At 43.1% G+C, this 12,732-nt stretch overlaps 1 protein-coding gene across 5 annotated transcripts in view; it reads right to left on the reverse strand.

Moving 5' to 3' along the window:
• The window catches only part of gria4b (glutamate receptor, ionotropic, AMPA 4b), a 163,061-nt gene that overhangs the window by 68,682 nt on the left and 81,647 nt on the right, over nucleotides 1-12,732 (reverse strand). For all 5 annotated transcript variants that reach the window (XR_005034988.1, XM_036937641.1, XM_036937640.1 and 2 more), the window contains exons 4-5: nucleotides 3,878-4,062; nucleotides 360-413 (exon numbers count right to left, since the gene is read on the reverse strand). Coding sequence is in view for 4 of the 5 variants with exons in the window: in XM_036937641.1 (XP_036793536.1) it covers nucleotides 360-413; nucleotides 3,878-4,062 (239 nt within the window). In the remaining variant the exon portion in view is untranslated. The remainder of the gene's footprint in view (nucleotides 1-359; nucleotides 414-3,877; nucleotides 4,063-12,732) is intronic.

The raw sequence follows: 12,732 nt of genomic DNA on the forward strand, positions 1-12,732 counted from the left end.
GCAGAGACTCTGGTAAGAAGGATTGTGCCAACAGTAATCTCTCTCAGCCCAGTGCTCTGATGCCTCCACTGCTGTGTCACACACACACACACACACACACACACACACACACACACACACACACACACACACACACACACACACACACACACACACACACACACACACACACACACACACACACACACACACACACACACACACACACACACACTGAGCTGTCCTGCTCTGGACATCATTAATACACTGTCACTGTGGAAATGGGCTGCATACTAATTACATAGATGAGAAGAGAGGGGGGGGGGGGGAGAGAAAGAGAGACAGAGAGAAGGAGACATGCCAGGATTTTTTCCCCTCACCAAGTTAGCCATGATGTAATGGTAGCCTTTGACATGTTTTCCGACGCTGACAATCTGCGAGAGAAGGGGAGGAGAAACGTTAGAGAAACGTTAAGTCAACCCGACTGGAAAGGGACAAACGTTCGACAGATTTTAAGTGAACCTGACTGAATTAGCATTAGCATGCTTAATTGGCTGTCAGTTGAATGACACCCCAGTGTGTGCGGCTTGTCACCGCGTGAACATTGTCTTTCATGGGGAGAAATCAGACGTGCCTGTCTAAACAAATGAGTAGGCATCCGGATGAGTGCCACACAAGGAAAAAGACAGACAGACACTTTGAGGCGAGGCAAGACATGACAATGTTCCCGGCATGGAGAGAGAGATAGAGAGAGAATGTTCATTGAATCATTGTCATCATCATTGAACACAAGCAGATTTCAAATAGTTAAACAGACTTTGAACTCAAGACAGCTGCCGCTTACGTCTCGTAGTATGACTCTGCTTATAGGTGATTTGTGAGGTACAGTATCTACGAACTGATCATTAAGACTTTATGAATGCTCTGTAAAGCATCCATTGTTGTGTCTTTAAAGTTTTAGCCTAATGTGTTTGAATGTCCCGCTTACAAATACAATCTGTTTCCACTAGCATAGCTCCATTCTCTTAAAATGCGAGCTACATTTTTCTGGACATCGCTAAATAACCAGGTAACAAAATTAAAAACGGTTTGGAGGAAACAATAACACCTGAGGGAAGTTAAAAATAAGATTTTTTTTTTTTTTAAATGACCCTTTAAAAAGGGACCCATGCAGAGGTAAAAAAATAAGATTTGAGCTGCTAATTTAGATGTTGTGTGTACTGAGGCCTACAGAGATATGACGGGTACTGTTGGTTGAGTGTCCAGGGATCAAACACAAACACACACACACACTGAGTTGTTAACACAGTGACATGCTGCAGCGGAAATTTACTGAATAATTGAAATGTGAGTTAGAGACACTGGTTGCCTGGGGGCGGCGGAGGAGTACACTATGAAACAGAGAAGGGGGTTATTCTGTTAATTCAACTCTGACTACATACAGTACAGGCAACAGAGTAGCGCATAGCTGCAGGAAGTAGTTTGTGGGTATGGGTGCTGCGATTCTTTTATCGACATGGGGGGGAGGCACTGCTGGAAAGGAAAAAAATTGCCCGCACTGCAGTTGGCTATATTGATCCACGACTACAAGACTATTAAAGCTCCAGTGCACTAACTATGTGAAAAAGTATTTTGTTAATTTAAAAAATATACACTACCGTTCAAAAGTTTGGGATCACTTAGAAATGTCCTTGTTTTTGAAAGAAAAGCAATTTTTTTGTCCAGAAATACAGTGTAGACATTGTTAATGTTGTAAATTACTATTGTAGCTGGAAACGGCAGATTTTTTTATGGAATATTTACATAGGCGTACAGAGGCCCATTATCAGCAACCATCACTCCTGTGTTCCATTGGCATGTTGTGTTAGCTAATACAAGTTAATCATTTTAAAAGGCTAATTGATCATTAGAAAACCCTTTTGCAATGATGTTAGCACAGCTGAAAACTGTCGTCCTGATTAAAGAAGCAATAAAACTGTCCTTCTTTAGACTAGTTGATTATCTGGAGCGTCAGCATTTGTGGGTTCGATTACAGGCTCAAAATAGCCAGAAACAAAGGACTTTCTTCTGAAACTCATCAGTCTATTCTTGTTCTGAGAAATGAAGACAATTCCATGTGAGAAATTGCCAAGAAACTGAATATCCAGTACAACGCTGTGTACTACTCCCTTCACAGAACAGCGCAAACGGGCTCTAACCAGATTAGGAAGAGGGGTGGGAGTTCCCGGTGCACAACTGAGCAAGAGGACAAGTACAATAGAGTGTCTACTTTGAGAAACAGATGCCTCACAAGTCCTCAACTAGCAGCTTCATTAAATAGTACCCGCAAAACACCAGTGTCAGCGTCAACAGTGAAGAGGCGAATCCGTGATGCTGGCCTTCTAGGCAGAGTTCCTCTGTCCAGTGTCTGTGCTCTTTTGCCCATCTTAATCTTTTCTTTTTATTGGCCAGTCTGAGATATGGCTTTTCCTTTGCAACTCTGCCTAGAAGGCCAGCATCCCAGATTCGCCTCTTCACTGTTGACATTGAGACTGGTGTTTTGCGGGTACTATTTAATGAAGCTGCCAGTTGAGGACTTGTAAAATTGCTTTTAGTTGCATGGTTTGCTAGAATGACATATAATTCATTAATTTTTAAATGGGTGGGTTTATTGGTGTTAAAATACACCAGTTAAGCTATTTTGGACCACCAGGCTGCTGATGTCATGCAGCCTGTCGTTTTTGTGTTTATACTTTTTAATAACGATAACGACAAGTTTGATGTCGGACAACAATAGAATGTTCATGATGTCACTGTGACAACTGTCTACAGACATGTTGATAGACGTAGTATAAACCATCCTTAAGTCTTGAAATCTTTGGTTGTTTACTACACTACCATATTCATTCTGTGTAGCACATGGCCTCACATGTGAATCCTTAAAGAGATGGGTGGGTTTAAGGCTTAAGTGGGTTTGAACGATGCTGAATGGGTGTAGTCAAAGAGCTCTCCAGTAGGTGTACCAAAAACATTTAAGAGCCATTTTCTCAAAAGTGGGGTTATAACTTTATCAACTTTCAAAGCAGAATAACTTTCCCATTCTACTCGACTGTAGTGTATGATATATACAATTTTCTAGCTCTGAGTCTCTACTTTTATCCAATGTAAAAAACACAATTTCAAATTTTGCTACTTGAGACCGGTTGGTCACAATTGATTGAATCACCTACTCCAGCCTGTTGGTGAGCCTCTCAAAATCCTGTCTGACTGCCTAACCTCCTGTCTTCCTTCCTTCCACTCTGCCTGTTGTCTGGCAAATTGCAAGATTATGTTATAATGCTTGTATTGCATTATAATGGTTGTTTTATTCGACATAATAGAGTATTCTGTTAACTATTGTGTGTGTGTTTTACTGAGGATGGGCCTGTATGAGATGACAGAGGAGTGACAGAGGAGATTTACAATGTCTTTGGGTAATAAAGCCTAAAGAGCATTCCAGAGAACATGAGCTAATGGTTCTGTTCTATACCTTACCAGGGAGAGATGGTTCCAGTTTGGAGTAGGAGGGCCAGACACTGGTCTATACAATGAAAACTGTTGACGCAGCAGTAACTGTCTGCTATGTTTTATAGATATATTTCATACAAATCTTAACCTTGTGACCATTCTGTTGTTCATCATATAGGTTGAGAGGGGTGTGTGTATCTTGGCTATAATCTTTGTACTTTTGTGTTGTCACTTTCAATGGTTCATTAGAAATGGCGCATCATTGAAAGTCATTGCTAATGCAAAGCTCTTATTATTAAAGATGTAGTTTAAGTATAACTCTGACTGGTGTGTGAAGTTTGTAACTCTCCTCATTTGGTAATGCAGAAATTAGCCACCACACTGCCTGCCTTGACTGACTGACTAATCTCACCTGTTCCAGCATGTTGGTGAGCCTCTCGGCCTCCAGGTCGATAACAAATTTCTTCTCCTGCCGTCGGTCCAGGTCCTCCAGGAGGCGCCGGTAGGCCGCGTCGTTGAATTTCTCCACACAGATGGCGCTCACCTGCCAGCTGTTCTGGCCCGCCTTCTCCATGATGGCTTGCAGTATGGCATAACCTGAGGGGCCAACAGCCAATCAGATCACAGCATGTCATTCCAATACTTTATTTACATAGGAACAATTAAAACATTGACATACTGAATGTATAACAGTCAGATGCATTGCACCATCACATCTGATCTTACACTAATTTACAGTGCCGAAATGTTGAGGCACAGAAGGTTTCAAATGGAACGAATGAACCATGTTGCTGATTATTACTGATATCATCAAGCTGACGCCACAATCTAAAACCCCTGGCTTTACAAAAACAGCAAGCATGTGCTCCCCCAAGAAGCCCTGCATCCAATTAGACCTCTTTATCTGTGTTGAGTTCAGAGTTCTAACCCTTTGCTACTACACAGATTCTTAATACTAACAAGTCCAGTAACAAAACCCCCATTATTGAGTAGATGGCATAGTCTCTTTGATCAGCGATTGATGGAGTGGTAGGAACCATTGGTGCTCTAGAGGGGGACCCTGGACTGCTGGGGCCAGACGGAGCCTTGTATGTATAGAGGGATGAGAGGAAGTCAGGGGAGCCCCACACGATGCTTCTTGTCTCCTCTCCAACAGGAACAGATGTCCCCCTTAAACGGCCCTTCCTGGTGGCCATCATAATCTGGCAACCTTTCTCCCTCTGCTCCCAATTAGTAGATTAACCTGTGAGTATCCACGTCTGGCAACCCAACCCCCCTTCCTCACTCTCTTTTCCTGTGCACCCTATTAGAGTGGTGTCTCTCTGTGTCTGTGCCAGGAGGACAAGGACGATGGTCGGTCACACACACACACACACACACACACACACACACACACACACACACACACACACACACAAGAAGAAAGCTATATATTATTGAATATTAAAACATACAATCTACCTGCAGGGAAGCCGCTCAACATTTACATTACATACAGTCATCTAGCAGACTCCCATCCAGAGCGACCTACAGGAGCAACCAGGGCCAAGCGCCCTGCCCAAGGATCACGCCGACAGATCTCCCACCAAGTCAAGACGGGGACCCGAACCTGCAATCTATTGGCCACCGGCCCAAGCTCCCAACAGCCAGGCCACCAACCATCCAAGATCCTCCCACAGTTCCCCAAGAGCTTCCCCTAAACCATCCGAGATCTCCCCCCGTCCCCCAAAAAAACGTTCCCTCCATTCCAAGCCCCAAGCCACCAACAGCCAACAAAATGAGCAAAAGAGAAAGAAGAGAAAGACAAAGGAAAACAACAAGGCAAAAACAAAAGACATCAAGGACAACAACAATCAAAACAGCAACTGTATAGGTTTGAGTGCATGTGTGGCACTATTTACGTGTGTGTATGTCCATGTGTGTGCGTTTGAATGCGAGTGTGTATATACATGTGGGGCGGCAGGTAGTCTAGTGGTTAGAGCGTTGGACTAGTAACCGAAAGATTGCGAAAGAAGACATATGTCGTTCTGTCCCTGAACAAGGCAGTTAACCCACTGTTCCTAGGCCATCATTGAAAATAAGAATTTGTTCTTAACTGACTTACCACACAACTGTGTTAGGTGACAGAGGAGTGGAAGACCTGTCCTGTGTTCATTAGGCATCAAAAGGAATAAAACTGGTGGAAACAGGGCTGGGACTACCTGCATTTGTCCAATAAGAAATGGCAACTTTTGATTTCCGTTGCAAAACTTTTTTCTGAAATGCACAGACCACATTGACATAAATAACACCACAAGATCAAAAGATACATTTTAAAAATCCTGTCGATTTTACAGAGTTCACAAGAGTGAGTTTTTTAAATCCACCCTTGGGTTGTGTTCATTAGTAGCCTGACCACCCGTCCACATCGATCCAGCAAAAAGTTACGCCCACTAGCGATTCTACTCCGCAATGAATGTATGGAGCAATCGATACAGCAGCGGAATTAAATTCAGGAAGAATTTAATAGAACCTAAAACATTTTAAATTCTCTTGCAACGGAAAAAATAAAATGATGGGTCAGGTCCATAGTTTCAGTTTCAGTCCGTTTTCTCCCATTTGGTGCCTAATGAACATGACCCAGATGATAACAACCCCAAGAGGACAATTCTGAAAATATACTAGGTTTGTGCTTTGTAAAAGTCCTATAGACTATGAGCAAACTGACATTTCCTGGCTTGGGTCCTATTGGATATAGACAGAGCTAATGACTAGTTGGCTAGTGGCCCATATATCTACAGTGGGGCAAAAAAGTATTTAGTCAGCCACCAATTGTGCAAGTTCTCCCACTTAAAAAGATGAGAGAGGCCTGTAATTTTCATCATAGGTACACTTCAACTATGACAGACAAAATGAGAAAAAATCCAGAAAATCACATTGTAGGATGTTTTATGAATTTATTTGCAAATTATGGTGGAAAATAAGTATTTGGTCACCTACAAACAAGCAAGATTTCTGTCTCTCACAGACCTGTAACTTATTCTTTAAGAGGCTCCTCCACTCGTTACCTGTATTAATGGCACCTGTTTGAACTTGTTATCAGTATAAAAAAAAAAGTAGATATCCTTCCTGTTTGGCCCTGTCCGGGGGTGTCCTCGGATGGGGCCACAGTGTCTCCTGACCCCTCCTGTCTCAGCCTCCAGTATTTATGCTGCAGTAGTTTATGTGTCGGGGGGCTAGGGTCAGTTTGTTATATCTGGAGTACTTCTCCTGTCCTATTCAGTGTCCTGTGTGAATTTAAGTGTGCTCTCTCTAATTCTCTCTTTCTCTCTTTCTTTCTCTATCTCGGAGGACCTGAGCCCTAGGACCATGCCTCAGGACTACCTGACATGATGACTCCAAACTCAGACTGGCCAATAAACAGTCACACTCCAAACTCCACTATGGCCAAGACCAAATTGTAGACCTGCACCAGGCTGGGAAGACTGAATCTGCAATAGGTAAGCAGCTTGGTTTGAAGAAATCAAGTGTGGGAGCAATTATTAGGAAATGGAAGACATACAAGACCACTGATAATCTCCCTCGATCTGGGGCTCCACGCAAGATCTCACCCCGTGGGGTCAAAATGATCACAATAACGGTGAGCAAAAATCCCAGAACCACACGGGGGGGACCTAGTGAATGACCTGCAGAGAGCTGCGACCAAAGTAACAAAGCCTACCATCAGTAACACACTACGCCGCCAGGGACTCAAATCCTGCAGTGCCAGACGTGTCCCCCTGTTTAAGCCAGTACATGTCCAGGCCCGTCTGAAGTTTGCTAGAGAGCATTTGGATGATCCAGAAGAAGATTGGGAGAATGTCATATGGTCAGATGAAACCAAAATATAACTTTTTGGTAAAAACTCAACTCGTCGTGTTTGGAGGACAAAGAATGCTGAGTTGCATCCAAAGGACACCATACCTACTGTGAAGCATGGGGGTGGAAACATCATGCTTTGGGGCTGTTTTTCTGCAAAGGGACCAGGACGACTGATCCATGTAAAGGAAAGAATGAATGGGGCCATGTATCGTGAGATTTTGAGTGAAAACCTCCTTCCATCAGCAAGGGCATTGAAGATGAAACGTGGCTGGGTCTTTCAGCATGACAATGATCCCAAACACACCGCCGGGCAACGAAGTGGCTTCGTAAGAAGCATTTCAAGGTCCTGGAGTGGCCTAGCCAGTCTCCAGATCTCAGCCCCATAGAAAATCTTTGGAGGGAGTTGAAAGTCCGTGTTGCCCAGCAACAGCCCCAAAACATCACTGCTCTAGAGGAGATCTGCATGGAGGAATGGGCCAAAATACCAGCATCAGTGTGTGAAAACCTTGTAAAGACTTACAGAAAACATTTGACCTCTGTCATTGCCAACAAAGGGTATATAACAAAGTATTGAGATAAACTTTTGTTATTGACCAAATACTTATTTTCCACCATAATTTGCAAATAAATTCATAAAACATCCTACAATGTGATTTTCTGGATTTTTTTTCTCATTTTGTCTGTCATAGTTGAAGTGTACCTATGATGAAAATTACAGGCCTCTCTCATCATTTTAAGTGGGAGAACTTGCACAATTGGTGGCTGACTAAATACTTTTTTGCCCCACTGTATATGGCTGTGATTACAGTATTTCAGTCAGAGAACCAGGTGCAACTTCCCTTCTCATGTCAGTGATATCAATGCAATTACACAGTGGAGATGAAAGCAAAGCCCATAATAGGCCCTGTCAACAAAGAATCTAAGTGCAACCATTAAGGCTTATAGAGTATAGACGAGGCACAGAAACACACACACACACGTGCACGAACAAACACACATGTACACACACACACGAACAGAAAATGACATGCCCCCATGCACACACACAAACACACACACACACACACACACACACACAAAGACCTCCCCACACACAGACTCTCCCTCTCTCCTTAAAGTGAGGCCTACGGCAGACACATAACAGCCCACTGCAGCAACAATAATTTGTTTCTATGTAATGATACAAAATCCTATATTGTTCTATTTGCAATCACATGCCTCAGTCCCCTTATACCAGCCCCACCAACCAGAGACGAGCGCTAAGGCCTGCCTTCCTCCTTGTCCGCCCACCTTTCTATCCGCCTGCCTGCCTTTCTACACACCTTTTTTTCTGCCTTCCTGCCACTGATTACCAACTGATGAATCTGTAGCCCGGGGCTGTGTGTAGAGCAGCAGCTAACCGCAATCAGCGTCATCGCACTAGCAGCCTGCCTGCACCACAGAACAGCACAGAGTACAGCCTTCCCTCCCCCATTTCCTTCTCCCGCTCCTTGTTGCAAACTGCCATTGACTGCCACTAGGAGGCAGTGGTTATATGAAATTAATGACTTTCAATGAGCGCTGGTCTACTGCAGTAAACTACAGGGAGATGGAGAGTGATGGAGAGGGTCCGAATGTAGTCCGGGTAGAGAGAGAGAGCACAATACTCCTGAGAGACCTAACCTTTTAAACTGAGTCCTTCATCCTGACTTGGAGACCCTGCTGTTTGGTACACATCTGTCTATTGGAGAAAGTTAGACAGACACAGAGAGATAGACAGACACAGGGAGAGAGACAGAGAGGGAAGGAGAGAGAGAGAGAGACATAGAAAGACAGAGAGAGAGAGAGAGAGAGAGAGAGAGAGAGAGAGAGAGAGAGAGAGAGAGAGAGAGAGAGAGAGAGGGAGAGAGAGAGAGAGAGAAAGAAAGAGAGTGAAAGAGTGAGAGAACGAGGGCCTCCCCCCTCGCACGGTCACAGCTGAGCACATGACTATGATATTAAACTTACAGGGATCTTTTCCACTATATTGCAAGGAGAAGGAGAATTCTACTCCGAGTAGATACAAAAAAAATCTATCAAATGTTTAAAGCCAGATTCACTACTTCCAAAGCAGAGTGGTAATTTAAAAAATATATATCTCCACTGATCTGCAGTTAACGCAGTTAAGACAGGAGCAGATTGGAAAAGGTTGCTGAGTAGAGTACTGCTGGTACAGGAGAAGTCTAGAGCAAGATATTCCAAACCTTACCGGGTCATAGATAGGAAGGTGGATAACAGTTATTCTTATCATCTCAATGGGCAGTTATGGTAAGGTGGTTGGAATGATGTCATTTTAACCAGCTTTGTCCACAGGGATGAAAGTGACGCAGAAAATGTAAAGGAAGAAATGCACGAGGAAAATACATTCCTCTGAAATGGTTTGACGGGGTCTACGAGGGTGCGGGATACGTCAGTGCTCCACGCTGGTCGGTGACACCTTGACAGCTGCAGTGTCAGTACAGACATCGATGCATGTGGTGAAGCCGCTGCCTTTTCTCACCGTGCTACAACAGTCCATGTTTAGGCCTTCAGTAGAGCTAGGCACCTGGCGTTGTGACAGAAACAGTAGAAACAGCAATAGCAGGAGTAGTATCATGCCACTTAATAATGTTTACATATAGTTGAAGTCGGAAGTTTACATACACTTATGATAAACTCGTTTTTCAAACACTCCACAAATTTCTTGTAAACAAACTATAGTTTTGGCAAGTCTGTTAGGACATCTACTTTGTGCATGACACAAGTAATTTTTCCAACAATTGTTTACAGACAGATTATTTCACTTATAATTCACTATTCCAGTGGGTCAGAAGTTTACACACACTAAGTTGACTGTGCCTTTAAACAGCTTGGAAAATTCCAGAAAAGGATGTTATGGGTTTAGAAGCTTATGTACATACTATACTGTATGCTTTGGGAATATGTATTGACTGTTTGAACTGAAGATGTTATTAAAGGCTATTTGCGTCATGTTCAACTGATATGAGGTATGCGGTATACTGTAGCTACAGCCCTTCTGGGTTGAAACACATCTGAGAACAGGGTGAGCCATTATTGATAGTTTAGAGAGAGAGAGAAAGACATCTCGACCAAGAGAGAAGGATGCGGTGCGTTTCTTGGTTCTGGCGTTGCTCATTAGTGGAATAGGAACCTCAGTACCTCTGCACACACACAGAGAGAGAGAGAGCGAGAGCGAGAGCGAGAGAGAGAGAGAGAGAGAGAGAGAGAGAGAGAGAGAGAGAGCGAGAGAGAGAAAGAAAGTGGAGAATGGGGGGGAGATAGACATTGTAAGAAAGTGAGTGAGAAAGAATGGGATGGAAAGAGAGAGAGAGAGAGAGCTCTAGACCAAGGGTTCTTAACCTTTTTCAGCCTGGGACCCAAATGAGAAATTCTGTGTTTTCCTGGGACCCAAGCATAGGAAAATATGCAACTATACATACATACACACATATATATCGTGTATGCCTAAAACAAATGCAATATAGACAAAAACAAATAATTAAATTAAATATTCATATAAATATCTATTAATGTTTATTTTCCACATTAAAAACACTCTTACATATCTGTCTAGGTTGGAACTGTTGCTGTTAAAATACAATAAATATTTTTCATTCTGAACTGTAATAAACTGACTGATCACATCACACAGATGAATAACAGAACACACACACAGGCTTGTTGATAGTGCAACCCTAAGTAACAGTACAGATTAAAAATGATCAGGCCTACAGTACATTTTACTGTAGAAATTATTGTTTGAAAGAAAGTCTAGGTTGGAACTGTTGCTGTTAAAATACAATACAGATTTCTTCATTCTGAACTGGAATAAACTGATTGATCACATCATACAGATGTAGACCAGAAAACCCCCACACAGTCCTAATGAGAGCATGTCTATTCTGGGCTCCGTTTTTGACAGTACAACACTGAGGTTATGCTCAGCCTTGAAACTGTTTCTGTACTTATTTTTTAAAAGTATGTCAGAGTTGAGAACCCTGACTCGCATAGGTATGTGGTGCCAAACTGGGCCAGAACATCTACTGCTTTCTCAGTCAGGCAGGAGATCACTTCCTCCTGCTGTAGATGTGCAACCTAGAACTGTGTTTGCCTCGCTTCAGTTTATTCCAGTTAAGAATAACAATTATTGTATTTTAACAGCAACAGTTCCAACCTAGACTTGTTTTCAACAATAATTTCTACAGTAAGATGTACAGTAGGCCTGATCATTTTTTCATATTCATCTGTACTGTTCCTCAGTAGCTATCTTGCTTTGGCGAACGTTAGCTATTAACTGTGTACAATGAGGCCAGGGGATTGTTTGAAAGTGAAACTCACGTCTACTTTTATGAGAGATAGTACTCCCTTATTTCTGCTTATCATCACCTGTTATAAAATGCCAACAATGCCTTGCTAGCTGACTCATTTTCCACTGTCAAAGCACTGTTTCATGAAGCATTCTGCCCTGTTCTGAACGAACTCCCTGGGTTAACCATCAGGCTTGTGGCTGTTGAGTCAGGACGTGTCCTTTTATTCATTTGTTCGTCATGTGACTCATTACTAAGCACTTCCCCGCACAAAACACATTGTGGGCGCTCCTCATAAGTTTGTATGAGAGAGAGAGAAACTCATCACTGTATACACGTTTCATTATAATTCATGGCTTGAACTACATGTGTGTCGCGGAGTGATCTTCAAGAAAAGTGCAGAAAAAAAGATCTGGTAAACCGTGAAGCACACAGAGCATCTCCCGCTCATACAGCTGCCAAACTGAGCAGAGATTGCTGTTAAGCATAGAACGCAGATGCACTTGGCCAAATCAATTCCAGTAATTCATGAAATAATTAGACATTTACTCTGACACGTCGCGACCCACCATTAACAAGTCCACAACCCACTTTGGGTCGCAACCCCATACTTTCAGAAAGGCTGCTCTAGACCAAGAGAGAAAGATGCGCTGTGGACCCTGGTTCTGACGTTGCTCATTAGTGGAACAAGAACCTCAGTACCTCTACCCAGAGAGGGAGAGAGTAAGAGTGAGAGAAAAAAAAACAAATTTCTATTAATACTACAGCGACGCTAGCGGCTTCCTGGAAAGACACTGCCGTCCATGGAGAATACCCGTTATCTCCGGTTCGCACTTGGGCTGCATTCCAAATGGCACCCTAATCCCTTTATAGTGCACATCTTTTGGCCTGGCTCCATTTGCATCCAACAAGGCTCTGGTAAATAGTAGTGCACTAAATAGGGAATATGGTGCCATTTGGAACAGATCCTTTCCTTTGTTTCATTACCCCCCAGCGCGGTTCCCTATTCCACTTCCCTGACAGGACACCTCCCTGCACCCGACATTGCTGCACTTGCCTATCGATTGGTAGATTTGGTCTGTAGCCACCTTTGGCCCCAAGA

Source organism: Oncorhynchus mykiss, chromosome 12 (assembly GCF_013265735.2).
Source record: "Oncorhynchus mykiss isolate Arlee chromosome 12, USDA_OmykA_1.1, whole genome shotgun sequence".
Lineage (NCBI taxonomy): Eukaryota > Metazoa > Chordata > Actinopteri > Salmoniformes > Salmonidae > Oncorhynchus > Oncorhynchus mykiss.